We start from the raw sequence: 18,482 nt of genomic DNA, 5'->3' as shown, positions 1-18,482 counted from the left end.
GGATCTCCCTCCCCGCACCTGACTGCCTGCGCCCCCCCCCGAGGATCCCCCTCCCCACACCTGACTGCCTGCTCCCCCCCCCTCCCAGGGGATCCCCCTCCCCACACCTGCCTGCCTGCGCCCCCCCATTCCCCAGGATCTCCCTCCACATACATCTGCATGCTGCCTTCTTGCCCCATCCCATCCCCTCAACATGCCTGCTGCCCCTCTCCCCATTTTTCTGTGTCCTCCATCTCCTAACAGGGTGCCGACTCCCCCTCCTCAGGGTATCCCTCTTCCCCATGCCAGCCTCTTGTCACCTCCTAGGGGATCCTCCTAAAACCAATTTGCCTGCCCCCCTCTCCAAGGGATCTCCCCCCACTCCGGTCTCCCCTTAGAAAAGGCACACACCCTTCTAACCAACTCTCCTGCGGGTGCGTCCTCCGGGCTCTGATTTGCAGATCTCTTTGCTGGGTCCTCCCCTCCCAGCACCCCTGCAAAAAGCAAGCCCCAAATACCCTGTATAACAGACACATGGTTTCATTCACCTTGCCAGGTAACAGTTCTCTGTGGCTCTAACAAGGCGGCCAGGAGAACTCCACTGACAGTTGTAAGTTACAGTGGGCTGGGACAAGTAACTTGTAATAAATGCCTGGGGCCCGATTCTGTAGTGCCCTGCACCATCTGCAGTCATTTACCTCAATGCAGTACTGGTGGGAAATGCAACCATCCTACTGCAGTGTTTGACGCTCCCTTTGCCCTGCTGCAGAGGACCGGGTAAGAGGTAGGGCCTGGGGGAAGCTGGGCCCTGGTGTATGCTGACAACAGACAGGCAGGGTGATGTACACTTTCCCGCAGGGATTGGACCCTCCTCTGAAGGTTTACCTCTTCCACCACTTAGCAGGGCTAATTCCACCTTTCGCACATGAGCGACCTCACCTTAGTGCCCAGAGACAGGTCAGCTGCACTTCGTCCAAGTGAGATCTCTCCCCGGAGCTGCCCACCATTGGGGAGGAGAAATTTAGTGCTCAGGAAAGTGAGGAACTGGTAGAAACTCTTCGGTAGCTGTAACCTGCGAGGTAGGGGACGAGCTTCAACCTGCAGAGGCCCTTTCCTCCTGACCCTACAGCACCCCGCAATTCCAGTGCTGCTTCCCACCCAGCTCCAGGTGCCTTTGTTCTTCCAGCCTTGGGCCTCTCCTGAGCACAGACTCTGGGGGTAGCCAGCATGGTTTCACCCATGCAGCAGGCCAATTCTGTACTAGTGGAAGCTGGTCCTACCCTAGCAACGGTTGCTAGGCAGCCCATAGCAGAAAGTGTGATTCTGCTCTGAAAAGTGATTCTGAAAGTCGAGTTCCAGGTTTGGGTCTCAGTCCCTCCAGATCCACGGTGCACAGCTGTCCTGGAAAGATTCTTTCGCTAACTGCCACCCCTGCAAACTCCCCTGGGAGCTGAGAGTCAGGCTGGGTTCTTTCCTCCACGCTCATCATCACCAAGAGCAGAAATCCTGGCCTTAGTAACACCTGTGCAGCCCCCAGACCCTGGGTATAAACACAGAGGAATCATTTAATTTGCTGTGGAAATGCAACCACCGCTGGGTTGGAGCTTGGCCGCTGCTTAACAGCACACAACCCATTCTGTGTAACGGTTTAGGGTAGGAAATGACCATTCTCGTATTAAATTGCTAATGCAGGGAGAATTCAGCAAGTGCAATGCATTTACCTGTTCTGGAATTTGGGCGGGTTTCTGCTTTAACACCCTGACCCTCCTAGGAAGTCCCACGGCAACTTCAGTTGTCATAAATGGCCAGACCTTTGTTTAAATCGCCTCCAAAAAGCCAATGGGCTGAATTATCTGTTGCCCTGCACCATGTGTAACTACTCGCACCTGTGTGGAATCAATGTAAGACAGGGCCAGGTCAGAGGGGGATTTTTATACACCCTCTTTGCTTACACAGCACAGGATAATGGAGAAGCAACCCCAGCTTCTGGAGTAGCAGAGCGCCTTACACCTTATGGAAGGACGGCACAAAGCATCCCGTATGGGTTTTGGAACCCCTATAAACTAGTGGGCGTATTTAAGTCTGTAGCTGAGGCTCCACTGGGTATCAGTATTCCAGGGATGCCCAGTTTGAAAATCATTTGCCTAGACCAGTGGTTTTCAACCTTCCCAGACGGCTGGACCCCTTTCAGGAGTCTGACTGGTCTTGCGCACCCCAAGTTTGACCTCACTTAAAAACGACTTGCTTACGCAATCAGACATAAACATACAAAAGTCCCACAGACCCACTAGTACTGAAAAACTGCCGACGTTCTCATTTTCTCGGTATGAAATTTTCATTGATACCGACTTCACTAGGGCTTTTTACGTAGCCTGTTGTAAAATTAGGCAAATATCTAGAGGCGTTGATGTACCCCTTGGAAGAAACGGAGGATCGGGACCCCGTTGTGCTAGCTGCTGCAGACACACACAGAAGAGAGTCGTTTGACTTCAGTGGGGCTGCTTACACGCTTCACCATACGTGCGTTTGTAGGATGAGGGCCTTGTATTGTAAATTCTTTGGGACAGGGACTGTCTTATGAAGGTCTTAATCCTGCAAAGATGCACGTCCTTCGTTTTAAGGCCGCAACCCCCAAGTGGTCAAAGGCAATCGGGGGCGGGGTGGGGTACAAGGCACTGAACATTGAATTACAATCTAGAGCAAAGAAAATCTCGCTTTCCCACACTCTTTCCCCCTTCAAGGTCAAGTGTTCTCCAGCCGCCTCTTGAAACACACTCATATAGTACATAGGCTTACCACGGATATACTTTTTACTCTTACTTTTATAGTAAATGTTCAATCACAAAGGTTTTTCATTTCATTTTTCAAATAAGGGGTCATTAATCTGAAAAGGTTGAGAAACAGTGATCTAATCTGATCTGCAGAAAAGACACCGAATTTCACACATTTAAACCCATTAAGTACAAACTGGAGAGAGTCCAGCGGAGGGCAACGAAAATGACCAGGGGGCTGGGGCACGTGGCTTACGGGGAGAGGCTGAGGGAACTGGGGTTATTTAGTCTGCAGAAGAGAAGAGTGAGGGGGGGAATGGTTAGCAGCCTTCAACTACCTGAAGGGGGCTTCCAAAGAGTATGGAGCTCGGCTGTTCTCAGTGGTGGCAGGTGACAGAACAAGGAGAAATGGTCTCAAGTTGCAGTGGGGAAGGTTTAGGTTGGATATTAGGAAACACTATTTCACTCGGAGGGTGGTGAAGCACTGGAATAGGTTACCTAGGGAGGTTGTGGAATCTCCACCCTGAGAGGTTTTTAAGGCCCAGCTTGACAAGGCCCTGGCTGGGATGATTTAGTTGGGGTTGGTCCTGCTTTGAGCAGGGGGTCGGACTAGATGACCTCCTGAGGTCCCTTCCAACCCTAAACTTCTATGATTCTAAGTATATCCAAATCATTTCATAGACTCGGGGAATATCAGGATTGGAAAGGACCTCAGGAGGTCATCTAGTCCAACCCCCTGCTCAAAGCAGGACCAATCTCCAATTTTTGCCCCAGATCCCTAAATAGCCCCCTTAAGGATTGAACTCACAACCCTGGGTTTAGCAGGCCAATGCTCAAGCCACTGAGCTATCCCTCCCCCTCGGTGTCTGTCCAGAACCCACTCTGAATGCTATTGTAAAACAAACAGTAACAGCTAATTATTAAGTTGAACAAAGTCGCAACAGGGGAAAAACAACCTCTTACACAGGGGTTTTTCCCTAAAGTTTTATTTTTTTTAATAGTAATGACATGAGAACAGAAACATTATTTTTCACTTCATTATACGAACCCAACCCCTCCCCAAAAAACAACCCCAAAAAACCCTCCACAGTTTTAAGTCTGTCCAGGCTTGATTTCTAAGTCCACTGAGCGATACAAATTGAAATTGGGTTTTGTTTGTTTTCATTTTTTGAAACCTACAAAAACACTCTTTAAATATTAGAAAAAAAATGTGTTTTTTTTTTGTGTTTTTTGTTTTTGTAATTCACAAGAACGTCCGTCTAAAGTATCACTGGTTTTTGTGGCAGTGCAAAAATGCACTCAGCTTCAATTCTCTTACAGTACAAACCACTTTTTCCTCCCCTGTAACTTTAAAAAAAAAACAAAAACTGTCAGTACTGTAAGAATTTTTCTTTTTTTTTTTAAACAGAAAAAAATTTTTTTTGTATTTTTTTTTTTTGTACTAAAAAACACATCCACTAAAATACAACAGCGCTGGGTACAATCAGCAAAATGAAATCGGTTTCCCCACTGGGGGAAAAAGAAAACAAAAACAAAAACAAACAAAAAGGATCGAGTGGGGGAGGAGGGTCGGGAAACAGGGACAAGGACAGACAGACGGATACAAAACAGCAGGCAGGAGGTGTGGGGGAAGAGACATCATGGGCTTGTTACATCAGAACACACCCAGTGAGAGGGGAGGAGGGGCAGGAAGAGGGGGTGAAGAACCATACATTTTCATCAGCACTTGAGTCCCTTTGCTAGATCTACAAGGATTGTCTGTTACTCTTTGGGGGGGGCATCCTGTGAGCGGGCTGAATGACACACCCCAGCAAGGACGCCCCTCCAAGATATCTCCCTTACCCTACTCAAGTCAATCGCATGGCTTCCCCTTGGGACTTGGAAGCCCCAGGACTGTTTCAGCTCAGATGGGGAAGCCCACCGCAATTTGTGGAGTCGCAACCAGCTAGAAATGGGGATCTTTAAATCCCAGCAACCCTCTGGCTCCAATTCAGAAAAGCATCTGCTTAAATCCCACTGAAATTAAACATGTACTTTCCTGAATTGGGGCCGATGAGAAAATTCAAACAAGGAACCTGGGCAGGGACTGGAGAACTACTCAGTTCAAACACTCCCTAGCATTGTAAAAAGGAAGCGTTAAATATACTGGGCCCGATCCTGCAGTCCGTACCTGGGCACGATCTTGCTGTGAGCATAGTCTGTGTTGAATGCCTAGCAGGAAGGGGGGAGGGGGGCGCTTCTTTTGGGCACAGACCCACCTAGGGTGGCCACGTGCACCCTTCCTATGCCGTGACTCAGTTGATCATACCCATGCTGGGCGTTTTGTCCCCATTTCCATATAAAGCCCCCCCCAGGAGAGACCTGATTCGACACAAACAACCCACGGCAGCTGCCCTCTCTTGGAAGGACGTGGGGGGCGGTTAGGTCTGGCGTCCCCAGCACAGCATCTCCACCCTGACCCGTTGTGGAGTCCAAATCCTAGAGCCCAGGATATTTGAGAGCCCCTTGGGGGACAAGAGGGGGACAGACAGGCCTAAAGTCAACCAAGAGGGGGCTCAGCCCACCCCCAAGCTCACCTGGGAGAGGCAGGGGGCTGCAATGGAAAGTGGGGGGGATAAGTCATGTGAGTACAGCCCAAGGAGCCCCAACCAGCCCCCCCAAATCTGCTCCAACTCTCCCCCCAGCGACTAGACAGCCCTCCCAACACGCGCTGCTAAAATCCGTACCCCCTGCCTGCCACGACCCCCCCCCCCCCCCCCGGCTGGAAGCTTCACCCCCTGAGGCTGCCCTTAATTTTCTCTACAAAAAACAAACAAACAAAATCACATTTGTTCCCCCTCCCCCCCCCCCGATTCAGACTATGACCAGAGGAGAAGGGACTCCCTAATACTCTGACGGGACTTGGCTGTGCCAAATACAAAACACGGGGGGGGGCTGCCTAAATCCTTGAAACATACAAACAGGAAAGGAAGCGAAAAAACCAAGAATTCCTGTTCCAAGCCTCCCTGCTTTCCGCGCTCACCGGAGCTTCGGGAGCAGGTGGTGCGTCAGCTCTGGGATGGGGGAGAGCGTGCCCTTGGCGAGGGGAAAAAAAACTCCAGCAACACGCTGACCCGCTGCTTGGATCCATTACTGCTCAATACTGTCACCCCACCCGGTGCTGGGGAGAGGAAGTGGTAAAGAGAGTTGTTCGGTGAGGAGAGGAGGGAAGAGAGGGTGGCCAGGTTTTTAAGGGTGTGTGTGTGTGTGTGTGTGTGTGTGTGTGTGTGTGTGTGTGTGTGTGTGTGTGTGTGTGTGTGTGTGTGGAGTAATGGGGACCCAGTTTTGTTCTCAAGTGTGTGTGTGTGTGTGTGTGTGTGTGTGTGTGTGGAGTAATGGGGACCCAGTTTTGTTCTCAAGTGTGTGTGTGTGTGTGTGTGTGTGTGTGTGTGTGTGTGTGTGTGTGTGGAGTAATGGGGACCCAGTTTTGTTCTCAAGTGTCTCTTAGTAAGTTAGGCTCCCCAGTCTACATCGGGGGTGGGGGGCACAGAATTCAGCGAGATGAGAGATGAAACTGCTGGTGCTGTGAATGCTTAAAGGGGGAAGGGGAGACGGAGGGGGGAGTCTAGTCCCAGAAACACTGTCCTTGCGTTCACCCCTGTGGCTCCCACTGGCCGTTAACAAAACCCTGGCAGGAACAAAATCCCAGACACTGAGCCACCTCTTCCAATCAGTGGTGGATTTTGCACGTGTGGGTGGGCAGCAGATGGCCAGGACGCCTGCTGCCCAACTTTATCCACCCTCATGGCGAGGGGAAAGGGTTTAAAAAAAAAAAAAAAAAAAAAGACCCCAACATTATTTAAACACTGGATTTTTCTTCCCCAGTCTCAGTCACTTTCTACTCCTACGCTCTCTGGGTGAAAATGCCCCTGCCTAGCCCAGCCCAAAGGAAAGATGCAAGGAACTGGGACCCACTGACGTGGGGGGGCGAGATCACTCTCTGCTCTGCAACAGCTAGTGACCCAGAGAACGGAGGCGGAAGGCAGCAGGGCCTTTTCGCTGACACATGCACGGACGGGTTATTTACAGAACCACTTACACACCCGTTCAAAACCCTCCTAAGAAAAGGACGGGGATGAAATGCTAGTCACAGCTCTCCACCGGAAAAGGAATATTGATACCAGTCTATATATTACTATATAGCCCGTTATATACGAATACAGATATATGTGTAGCTGAGAGTCCTCTCCTAGAAGGAGCAGCTGCCTGGGAGCTCAGATCTCAGCCACTTGGGTCTACGGATGGGTTTTTTGGATCAAGTTTCCCCAATGTTCCTTTAAACAAAATAAAAATGAAAGTCTGAGCAATATCATCGGAGCTGGTAGCCACACTGCAGCTGAACAGATTGCGCAGATGGGCCCCGGAGTTGTGAGACTGGTGGGCGTGGCCCCACCTCTATCCCAAGCAGCCGGCATCCAGCATGGGATGGCACAGCTGGGTTCCTTTGGCAAGCACCATCCTGCCCCTATTCCAGACGGCCCCCCCCCAACAATCTGCACATCGACCTGACACTGGCACCTCTCACGTTTGCTGTGGGCAACAGAGCGGGGGGGGGGGGGGGGGGGTGATGCCAAGCCAGGCAGCTAGCCAGAGACGGAGATTTTGATTATAAAAAGATGGATCTTTCTCGCTTTATAAAAGAAAACAAAAATAATAATACAACAGCACGACAACCACCGATGACACAGATGATCTCTCCTCGCAGCCGAACCCTGCTCCCATCCCCGGCCCCATCCCAGTCGACAAATGCCCCGTTCCAGTACAACAATTGGTCACTTCATTGTTAAAAAAAAAAAATTCAAATCTGGGATCCGCCTGCCACCGCCTTTGCCCAAATGCTGGTTGAATACGACGGATCAACCACGTTTCCTTCGGGTGATGCAATGATCAGCAACCAGTGGTATGCTCCGTAACAGCCCCCTAACTCCCCCACCCAGTGCCAGCCCTTCCCGCCCCCGAAACTGGGCAACGTCTTTTTAAACTCCCCCCACCCCACCCTGCCCCAAACACACACACACATAAAATTCTCCCCCTGTCCCCAGAGGGAAATGCCGCATGGTAAGTTCATTCCAGGAGCTCTTAAGTGCAGTGGGATTTTGCTCTCCAGGAGCTCTGGGTGCAGCTTCAGACTGTACAAGACCGTCCCCTCCTCCAGCTGGAGAGGCAAAGGGGGAGATCGTCCCGACGGCTGAGTCCTGAGCCACTCGGCTCGCGCACCGCCGGAATACCACTCTGCGCCTCTTGCCACATTTTTGTCGCTGTTTTGTTGCTGTTCTAAAAAGGATTTTTGTGGGGGTTTTGTATAAAGTCTGGAGGGGGTAGCTGGAAGTTGAAGGGGAAGGCGGGGGCAGCTGCGGGGATTCTGAGGTGTAAAAATCCCCCTCCCTCTCCAAAAAACAAAAAATAAAATAAAGGCTTGAACGCAAACTCTATGGGGAAAAACAACACAGAATATCCCCTTCTTCCCCCCCACAAAACAAAGCCTTTTATCAGCTGCCCCCCCCCACCCCATTAGTGTGAAATTCTTTAAGAGGGAGGGGGAAAAAAAATTAGCCACAGTGATTTTCCCATCCCCCTCCCTGCAACCATCAACCCAGATCTCCAGCCGGGATATTACTGGTCGGGGTGGGGGGGATGGGGGGGGATTACTGAAAGTCCGGCAAGAAGGTGGCGCTGTGGGCATTTCAGTTGGAGTCCGAGTCGGAGGAATCGCCTGAGGAAGAGGAGGAGCTGCTGCTGCCCTCGGAGTCATTGTCATCTTCCTCTTCGTCGTCGTCCTCTTCGTCATCGTCCTCATTCTGGGGCCAAAGGCGAGGAAAGGGTTAAGAGCCTGGCAGGGGCTGAATTGCAGGGTCTGCCTGTGCTGGGGACGCAGGTGCTGGGACGGTTCCGTCTGGTACCTTGGCTGCATAAAGTCCCACCCAAAAGAAGGCAACCCTAACCGTACAGCAGCCTTGGTCCATCGCGCCAGGGCTTGCATGCCAGCAGCCTTGCTCCGCTCAGCCTGCGGGAGCTGGTGGCAAAGCAGGAGGACGGATGGCCGTTTGCCGCACTGGTCTGCTGTCCTGCCGTGGGTCACCCATTAGAAGCTGCTTTGAAGCAGCTGACTGAAGCCAGATCCACACGGACACCTGGCCCATGAAGTCTAAAGGATAAATAAGATTTCATGGCAAGCAGGCTGCCTGTTATTTGGAAGTGGGGACTGGAAAACCCAAGCTGCAAGATTCAGTTTAGGTCTCTGAGCTGTCAAACGGTGGGAGGGAGCGTGGTTAAGAATTGCAGACACGGAGCACAGACCCCTGGGGTCCAAACCCAGCCCTGGCACCATTGACCAGATTCTGACTTCAAGGCCGCTGGTGTAAATCCAGAGTAACTCCATTGACTTACTCCGTGTTTACACCGGTGGGACGGAAATCAGAATCAGACCAGATCTCTTCAGCAGAAGACAGAGTTAAGACATTGTAAATGGTATCTGGGGAGAGAACACTGCAGCCATGCCCAGGGGCAAGTGTGGGTCGGGGTGGTGGAAGCAACGGCCATAGCCCTGGCCCTAGGCTTGCCCCAAACTCTGCGTCCTTGGGGTGTAGCCCCCGGCGCTGCAGACGCCAGCTGCGTTACACAATCAGGTCAAACCCCGAGGCCAGATCCCCAGCCGCTGTGAACTGGTGCACCTCTTCTGACCCCAGCACAGCTACGTCTGGACTGGGGAGTGGGCCTGCAGCGTTTAGGTCCCACGTTTATGGGCGACACCTTCTCTTGAAGACTCGTGGATTATTGGGCCCAGGGCTTTGGGATCCTTCGACCAATTGAGATTACTGCCCCCAGGGCTGGCTGGCTTAACAGCATCAGAAGGGTAAACCGGGGTGGCAGCGAGGGGTGGGGGGGTGGGGTCAGCGAGAGGCATGGCACAGACACAGCATCCCACCGCGCGCCTCACCTCATCCCCATCCTCGCTCTCCTCCTCGCTGCTCGACTCCGACGAGTCCCCGCCTTCCTCGGACGAGTCCCCGTTGTCGTCGTCGTCATCATCGTCATCCTCTTCCTCCTCGTCATCGTCGTCGTCATCCTCCTCCTCGGACTCCTGGGGGTCAGACGGGCGTGGTGGGTGGATCTGGCTGGGCCTTGTGGCCCCCCCACCCCTCCCTAGAATTCCCACGATGGCCAAGTCCCAGGCCAAGGAAAAGCAGGGCCTTCAGCTAATGGGTTAGGGCCCTCAGTGCAATAGACCCAGGGATTACCCAGTGCCTCATGGGATCCGTAGTTCAGATGCCACGTGCTACCATTCTCCACTCTGGGCCAGGCTCAGCTCCCCAGCTGGACTACATCTCCCATGATGCATGGCCTCCCTGTGCCGAGAGTACAATGGTGCATCATGGGAGATGTAGTCCTACCAGGGAGTAGGCGGCACCTGGACTCCATTTCCCAGACAGCACCACGGTGGCATTTCTAAAAATGTTTCCGTTTTTTGCTCTTGTTCTCCAAGCAACTCTTGCACTGACCCCTCCTCACGGCCCGTTCCACCAGAGAGCTGCCCCTCCAGGTGGCAGGAACACACCAGGGAGTTGCGGGGCCCAGGGCGGAGTCATGCTACTGGCCCAACGTGGGGCGGACGGAGGACGAGGGCACTTACCGACTTGATCTGCATGGCGGGCTTCATTTTGGGGTTCGGCCCCCGGACCTTCCCCATGCTCTTGCGCTTCTGCGGAGGAGGGGGGGAAGAGGAAGAGTCAACGGGGCAACTCTGGAGGCTCCTCAGTCCCTTCCAGGAGGTCAGAGGTTAAAGAGCCCATGACCATCACCACCATCCACAGAAAGGCCTTGAGCGGGGGACAGATGCTCAAAGCCACCTGGTTATTTCTATTCCCAGCTCCTCCTGGTTGACCTTGGGCAAGTTGCTTCCCCTTCTGTGAACTCCATTTCCTCTCCCTCCCTTGGTTCCCCCGTGTCTATTTAGCCTGGAAGATCTGTGGGCTGGGAGTCTCTCTTACGAGGCATATAGACAGCACCTAGCACAACGAGGCTCCAAGCTGGGTTCAGGCCTCATGGCACTACTGGAACATAATCAATTAGGACTTTGTTCCTTCAAACGAAGGCTTTTTAAACCGTCATCGAGGATGGCTCACACACCCCCTCTCCCCCCGTCGCAGGGGATACTCACATTTGAGGTGTGCTCTTTGTAGGCAGCTCGCTCCTGCGGCGACAGGCTCTGCCGAGACACGAGACGAAAGTAACCACCCAGAGGAAGACGAGGGGGACAGAGCTACACGACTGCAGGGGCGTTCCCAGCTCCAGGAAGGGGAGTTGTGCCGGAGAGGGGGTGTGGGTGGAAAGCGAAGCCCGCTGTGCCGTTGGGAGTGCAACAGCATCGCCCCTCTGTCCAGAGGGGCAATTTCCTTAGCCTCCTGTGCTTGGAAAGCACGACAGGGAGTTGGGGGAACAGAGTCACAGCTGGATCTGGAGCCGTGGCCACTCTGAAATCTCTCTCGGGCTCCCGTGCTGGGAGAGGGGAAGCGACCTTGACCCCAGGGACAGCATCTGTCATAGCCACAGACACACGCCCTACGGCATGAAAGTTGGGGGGGAACGGGGGTGGTCTGGGTGCTCCATGTACAGAGAGACACCAAATCAGGGACACTTGAACCCTCATTTCCCAGCAGCGAGGGCTGAAGAAAGCCCCAAGGCACTTGGGAACGGAGAGGGGGAAGGGTCAGTGGGGGACAACAGGGATGGGGTACCTCAAGGCCATGTACCCCGAAAGCAGGAGGACTGGACAACCCAGGGAAGGGGGGTGGAGACGGGAAACCGTGCGTGGAGTCAGATCAGTTCCGCCCCCCCCCAGCCGCTCACCTTGAGCCAGATTTCCAGGTGCATCTTGTACTGCTTCTGCTGCTCTTCGGCCATCTTCTTGTAATAGTCCTTCTGGCCCTGGGAGATGCGCTGCCAGCGGCTGCCGATCTCCACCATCCGCTCCTTCAGCGGCAGGTGGTTGAGCTCGCCGTTCGACAGCAGCTCCTGGGAGAACTTCTGGTAACCGTTCCTGGGGAGCGGGAGAGCAGGGTCAGAGAGCGGCCAGCCCCCCACCCGGCGAGGGCCCGTCCCCAGCACAGCCGGGAGCAGCCAGGCAGGAAAGCCAGAGTCGGGAACAGGACCACGCCCAGAGTCAGGAATGGAACCCAGAAGTCCTGCCCCTGATCCTTTTACTCTGATCACTAGACCCTACACTCGTCTCCCAGAGCCAGAAACAGAACCTAGGGATCCTGACCCCCTGTCCCTCTCCTCCGACCACCAGACCCCACTCCCCAGCCCCGAGCCAGGAACAGAACCCAGGGATCCTGACCCCCTGTCCCTCTCCTCCGACCACCAGACCCCACTCCCCAGCCCTGAGCCAGGAACAGAACCCAGGGATCCTGACCCCCTGTCCCTCTCCTCCGACCACCAGACCCCACTCCCCAGCCCCGAGCCAGAAACAGAACCCAGGGATCCTGACCCCGTCCCTCTCCTCCGACCACCAGACCCCACTCCCCAGCCCCGAGCCAGAAACAGAACCCAGGGATCCTGACCCCCTGTCCCTCTCCTCCGACCACCAGACCCCACTCCCCAGCCCCGAGCCAGAAACAGAACCCAGGGATCCTGACCCCGTCCCTCTCTTCCGACCACCAGACCCCACTCCCCAGCCCCGAGCCAGAAACAGAACCCAGGGATCCTGACCCCATCCCTCTCTTCCGACCACCAGACCCCACTCCCCAGCCCCGAGCCAGAAACAGAACCCAGGGATCCTGACCCCCTGTCCCTCTCTTCCGACCACCAGACCCCACTCCCCAGCCCCGAGCCAGAAACAGAACCCAGGGATCCCGACCACTGGACCCCACATTCCCCTCTCAGACCCAGGAACAGAACCCAAGAGTCCTGATCCCCCGATCGCTCCTCTCCAATCACTGGACCCCACAATTCTCTCCTAGAGACAGGAACAGAACCCAAAGATCCTGAGCCCTTGTCCCTTTTCTCCGACCACCAGACCGCACCCCACACCCGAGCCAGGAATGGAACCCAGGAGTCCTTCCGCTCTAATCACCAGAATCTACCCACTCCCAAAGGTGGGAATAGGACCCAGGTGTCCCAACTCCTCTTCCGCTGCCCTAGCCATGAGCCCACACTCTCCCCCGAGATCCAGGAATAGAGCTCAGGACTCCCTGCCCTACCCTGCTCTAACTATTAGACAACACTTCCCTCTCAGTTACCAGGCACTTGACTTTGCCCCACAGTGAGTTATGAGCCCCTGGCAGGGTCGAGCTCAGTCCCCTTCCAGCTGCCTGAGCCCCAGCTTTGCCCCCCTAGGCTGGTCTCTAATGCAGTGGCTGGACGACTGGCCTGTTGTCTGGAAGATGCCCCCCGCCTCCCCCGGAGGGACCAATACTCACATGGGAGGTTTCTTCGGCTCTCCCTGGAATTTCATCTTCTTTGAGGAGTTTGCAGAGCACGGGGGGGCCCGCATCTCACTCAGCTCTCTCTGGAGGGGGGACAGAGACGGAGGAGGTGAGGCCAATCACCAGCTCAGCATACGCCTCTCCCCCACCCCCAGCTCCAACCTCACAGGTGAAAACTTTCAGGCAGCAAGGCGGTGGGTGGATCCAGCCACTGGGGCGACCCCCTGCCCGAGATACAGGGACGCAGGCTATCAGAGGTGGAGTGACAGCCCCAGAGGAACCCCACAGCTCTGCCCGCAGAACAGAGTCTCTGACCCCAGAGAGCGCGGGGACCCACCTCGAATCGCTTCTGATCCTCCGCCGCCTTCTTTATCCACATCAGCTTCTCCTTCTTCTCCATGTTGTTCCAAGTGGCCTCCATGGCCTTCAGCGCCTTCCCCCGGTCGTTCTGCGGCACAGGGAGACCCGGCAACGCTCAGGTTACGCGTTGCGGCGAACGCACCCGACTCCGGGGTTCTACCCTTGACTCCGCCACCGAGCGTGGGCAAGTCATGTCCTCCCACCCCCGACCTGGTGATATTTACCCCCTCCCTCCCGGCAAGAGCAGGTGACTCAGGCAACGGATATGCCCCGAGACAGAGCCAGCAATCAGGGACTGTCCCCGTTCAGTCTCCAGCAGGGAGTGTGGAGGGTGGGTGGTCCCTGCCTCCTCTCTCTCTAACCCCCCGCACCCCAGCTCCTCACCTTGAAGCGAGCCAGGTAGTCTCCGATGACGCTCTGCTGCCAGATCTCCTCGGCCGTCTTGGGCGACTCGGGCAGCTTGGCGCGCTCCTCCTTGTCCGAGCCGTGTTTCTTCTCCGACTGCGCCTTCATGGCTGCCTCCCGGGCCTTGTACTTGGCCTGAGCAGACACACAGAAGGGTGGAGTTTAAGGCCCAGGTCTCTCCAATGCAGTCCCCCGGCCCGGCTCCACTCGGCAAACGCCTGCCGTCCTAGCTATGAAATAACCTGGGTACCTTTGAGCTGGGCCCCCCACATGTACTCCCATCCTCACCCCACTGAGATGAGAGGGGGAGCAGCGTCTGGGCTATTAGATCTGTGTGGGGCTCCCCCGAGGGGGGGGTTGCACTCCAGCTCCATCAGTTCCCAGCGCTGTTCGGGCAGCAGAGAGATGGCACCTGCAGCAGCCTACTTGGAACTGGCAGTGGAGGGTGTTTTGAGCATGGGGGCCGGGGAGAAAGGGCGTCACACAGATCAATAGGTCACTGCCCCTTTTCTCCTCGCCCCATCGCTGTGCCAGGCTCCAGAACTCATGCCCCCGAGGCACATGTCCACACACCCTCCCCAGATAGTCTGCATGGAGCAGTGGTCCCCGAACTTTTTACCACTCCCCAGAGCTGGGGCCGCGAGCGGAGCCATGGCTCCACGAGCCAGGGACAGACAGGGGTAAGGGGGCCCGAGGATGGGGCCGCAGCTGGGGACGGGCATGGGGCTGGCAGCTGGGGCCCCAGGTGTGGCCTGGAAGCTGGGGTCAGTAGTAGAGGTGGGTGTTATCCCTCCCCCCAGCTCTGCCTCCCCCTCCCGCCGGAATGTTCCTCTGCGCCCACCTAGGGGGCGCACCCCACAGTTTGGGGACCTCTGGCATAGAGAAAATCAAGCCCACCCTCAATAACTCCCCGACCCACACTCACACCCACACCCAAAAACCTTCCAGCCAAAGCATAACTTCCGACACACCCTCAGCCATGAGCTAAACCCCCTGGGGCTGGATGGACCACGACTCCCCCCCCGCCAGGCTTTTAAATCCAGGCTCAAGACCTCTCCGGGTTTAATCCCGGCAAGTTCTAATCTCTTTGAGCTGCTCGTTTAGTTCTGGGGTCTCATTCCATACAGCGGGTCCTGGGCTGCATGGACTCAAAGGCGCTCCCAAGAGATGCGAGGACCCCACTGCCGAGGAGGGGGGCAGCCGCCAGGACCCATTCGTTTGTGCCACGCTCCAGCGCCAGCCGCTGGAGCTTTGATTGTCCCGATGGAGAAAATCACGACAGCATACGGCCAGGCAGGGAGTGACCAGGGACTGAACTGCTGGCGCCCCCTAGAGGGGATGGACGCTACCGGCATCCTCTGGGGCTCTCCAGAGAGGCAAATCAGCTAGAGGTGCCGTTTTGTAAAACGAGGGGTCTAACGAGCGTGTCATTGATTTAACAACCTTTTTCTTCTCTGAAAGGTCGTTCCACATCCGCGCCAGCAGCCGGGTCAGTTCGCTCTCGGAAAGCTCGGGTCGCTCTTCCTGCAGCTGCTTTCGCTTCTCCTCCGAGAAGATAAACATAGCAGAAATGGGCCGTTTGGGTTTCTCAGAACCTGCCTGTTGAAGAGCACAAAGGGTCTTGGTGTGGGGTTGAGTTAAAAAATATATAAATATATAATATGGAAAAAAAAAAAAAAAAAAAAAGGGCACAAAAAATCCCGCAGCAGCTTCCAATAGTAAAAAAAAAACCCGGAATTTCTTTATGTTCTTTATTTTATGGGTTTAATTTTTCCCTGCTGGCTCAGCAGCTACCATCCAGAAGTCTTGAAGCTGGTTTAGAAGTAACTGGCTCTGTCCCTCTACTCTCACGACTACTCTCACGACACGCACACGCACCCCCTGCGCCGAAGCCAGCCCCTCACCTTGCCAGTGTCTGGCGATGACTTTTTGGAAGCTGGGCTGGTGGCGCCTTTCTTGTTCACTCCCAGCATCTTCTCTTCCCCCAGCACCCTCTGCTGTTCCTCCTCGGGCAGGCTCTGCATTGCAAGCAAAGGCGGGTGGGTCAGAGAGCGCCACAGAGGGGTGAGTGAGTTTTAAAAGGAGGAACAATCCAACGAAAAGGGAATGGAGTAACAACAACGCTGCTGCTTTCATCTCACTAACGCCTTTGAGGATCTCAAACCACATGGGCCTCGGATTCTCCTGCTCCAGAATCTGCCTACTAGAGAATCTCCATTAGCTGTACCGGGCCTATGACACAGTGCAGGATTTCCAGTCATATCCACTAGAGGGCAGTGGTGCACATAGGCACTAACCAATTCCTCACAGTAAAATGTATATGCCCATTTTAGAGCTGGGGAAACAGAGGTACAGAGAGGAAGTGACTTGTCCAAGGACACCCGGGGAATCTGTGGCACAGACACAAACAGATCCCAGGAGTCCTGACTCCCGGGCCTGTGATTTAGCCACTAGACAATGCTTCCCTTTTATGACTCCAGGGATAGAGGGGAAAAGGACACCCCCACCTGAAATGTTTGGTGCTATAGAAACTACTTTCCAAATGCACTGGCACCAGGTTTTAAACTAGCGCGTGTGCCCAGAGATTGGTTAAAACACCAGAAGACAAAATGGACCCATCCTGAGACAGCTAAGCACAGTGCTTCGGGGTGCTGGGCTCTCCCACAGCATGGACAGATACCAGCTCCAACCGGAGCCAGTCCCTCTCCCACTTACTCAGACGAAGAGGGACCTTCTCTCCTCCTTCCTCCTTCCCTGGAGAGAAGAAACTTTATTCTGGGGGAAGCGGGTGGGGAAACAGACTTGTCGGGTTTTCCACCCTTGGTTTTTGCAAACAAAATCATCGCGCCCATCCAGACACAACACGGGGGCTAGCAGCTCCCAGATGTTTTGGAAAAAGTATCTCCCGGGTCAAAACAAGGCCCTGCCCTGCCCGTCCCCCCGCCACCAGGTGAATGAAGGCCAAGTCCCCACATGCTGTGAAGATGGTGGAAGCATGACGGGGGGGTGAGGAAGGGGGAGGGGATCACACACACACCCCGCCGGATTCTCTGTCCGCTCACACCCATTTACATCGGAGCAGTTCCTCTGACTCCGCTAAAGCTCCTGCACGCAGGAGACGGAGCTTTCTCCGGAGATGATCAGAGACCGGGGAACGAACGGCCATCTCTAGCAGCCTGGATAAATTCACCGGAACAAAACCCTACCAAAACAAACCCTCTGCTGCCCACACCATCCTCCCCCCGGGGAGAAGACGGGAGAGAGAATGAACCATTAATCAAGTTGCTAAATGCATGACTAGAAGGGGCTGGGATAAGACCCAATATAAAAAGGAACAGACTTCTGATTTACATCCGCCCCAGCGAACGGAGACAGCCGGAGCTGCACCTGGGAAATACAGGGATACCACCACGCCTGCCTCTTTAGCCCGCGCGGCAGAGAAAGACAGGACCTGGCGCACACAAAGCGCTCCCCCCACCCCACCCCAATGGTGCAACACAATCAGTTGCCCACGCAAAACAAAACCAACGAGACATGTAATGAAATGCCAAGGCAAGGCTGGCTGGGGGCCCCCCCCTCACAGAATGAGCTGGGCCACCGGGCGCACCCACCTCCAGGAAGCGAAGGAGTTCGATTTCGTAATCTTTCTTTCTCTGGTGGAAAAAGCAGCAGGAGGAGAGAGAGAGAGAGAGAGTCGGTTACTAAGAGACGTCACCTCCATCCCCACGCGCCAATCCAACACCCAGCAAAATCACAGGGGATCTGTGCCTTGGTGTCAGAGACAGCGCAGCTCGACTGCTAGCGAGAGAGACGATTCCCTGGGCCTGAGTCTCTGGCCCCGAGCTTGCCCACAGTCAGTGCTCGGGGCTTCTAATCCCATCTCCCCTCTGGAGGATCTCTAAGCACTTCACAGCCTCTAATCACCCCTTGCTTAATCGGAGGCTCAGAGAAGGCACGTGACTCGCCCGGCGTCGTGGGCAGAACCCAGGCGTCCGGCTTCTCTCCTGGTGCTTGTTTCTCCAGTCAGACTCCATTCAAGAGGGCAGCGCCCACGGCGGGTGGGGCTCAAACCCAGATCGATGATTTAACGGAGCCACTCGAACTGCCAATACAGCCGTAGAAAACAGCTGTTTCTACCTGTTCTCCCCCCCTCCTCCAAACTCAGCTCCACCGAGGTGCGGTCCCCCGGCCTGTTCACCTGATCACACTTTTTGTGGTACGCGTCTTTCTCCTTCTGGGAAAGCAGCTTCCACTGCTGGCTGCACAGCACCATCCGCTCCGTGCTGGGGACGTCCTTCATGTTGGCCATCAACTCCGCACAGTACAGAGAGTAGCTGTTCCTGTGAAGCGACAGTTGCCGTGGGGCGCTAGGAGTCGCCACTCCTTCCCCGCCCCCCCTTTTTTCAGTTGAGGGTCCTGCCCACACACGGCCATTGACAATTCCCCAGTGGCGTTCCCTCTGGGGAACAACTTGGGGGGATTCCAGCCTGCTTCCTCAGGTTCA

At 55.0% G+C, this 18,482-nt stretch overlaps 1 protein-coding gene across 4 annotated transcripts in view; it reads right to left on the bottom strand.

Annotated features, from left to right (window-relative positions):
* Positions 1 to 8,428: 8,428 nt before the first annotated feature.
* The window catches only part of UBTF (upstream binding transcription factor), a 28,072-nt gene continuing 18,018 nt past the window's right edge, over positions 8,429 to 18,482 (bottom strand). For 3 of the 4 annotated variants that reach the window (XM_074940529.1, XM_074940532.1, XM_074940531.1), the window contains 12 exons: positions 18,177 to 18,318; positions 17,590 to 17,631; positions 15,883 to 15,996; positions 15,422 to 15,577; positions 13,958 to 14,113; positions 13,551 to 13,661; positions 13,208 to 13,296; positions 11,637 to 11,826; positions 10,948 to 10,995; positions 10,420 to 10,488; positions 9,727 to 9,870; positions 8,429 to 8,587 (listed from right to left, as the gene is read on the bottom strand). In XM_074940529.1, the coding sequence (XP_074796630.1) occupies positions 8,474 to 8,587; positions 9,727 to 9,870; positions 10,420 to 10,488; positions 10,948 to 10,995; positions 11,637 to 11,826; positions 13,208 to 13,296; positions 13,551 to 13,661; positions 13,958 to 14,113; positions 15,422 to 15,577; positions 15,883 to 15,996; positions 17,590 to 17,631; positions 18,177 to 18,318 (1,375 nt within the window). In that variant the 3' untranslated portion in view covers positions 8,429 to 8,473. The remainder of the gene's footprint in view (positions 8,588 to 9,726; positions 9,871 to 10,419; positions 10,489 to 10,947; positions 10,996 to 11,636; positions 11,827 to 13,207; positions 13,297 to 13,550; positions 13,662 to 13,957; positions 14,114 to 15,421; positions 15,578 to 15,882; positions 15,997 to 17,589; positions 17,632 to 18,176; positions 18,319 to 18,482) is intronic. The other variant, XM_074940533.1, reaches the window with a different exon arrangement.

The sequence above is a fragment of the Natator depressus genome, chromosome 27 (genome assembly GCF_965152275.1).
Source record: "Natator depressus isolate rNatDep1 chromosome 27, rNatDep2.hap1, whole genome shotgun sequence".
Classification (NCBI taxonomy): Eukaryota; Metazoa; Chordata; order Testudines; family Cheloniidae; genus Natator; species Natator depressus.
This window is presented reverse-complemented; position numbering and strand designations above follow the sequence as displayed.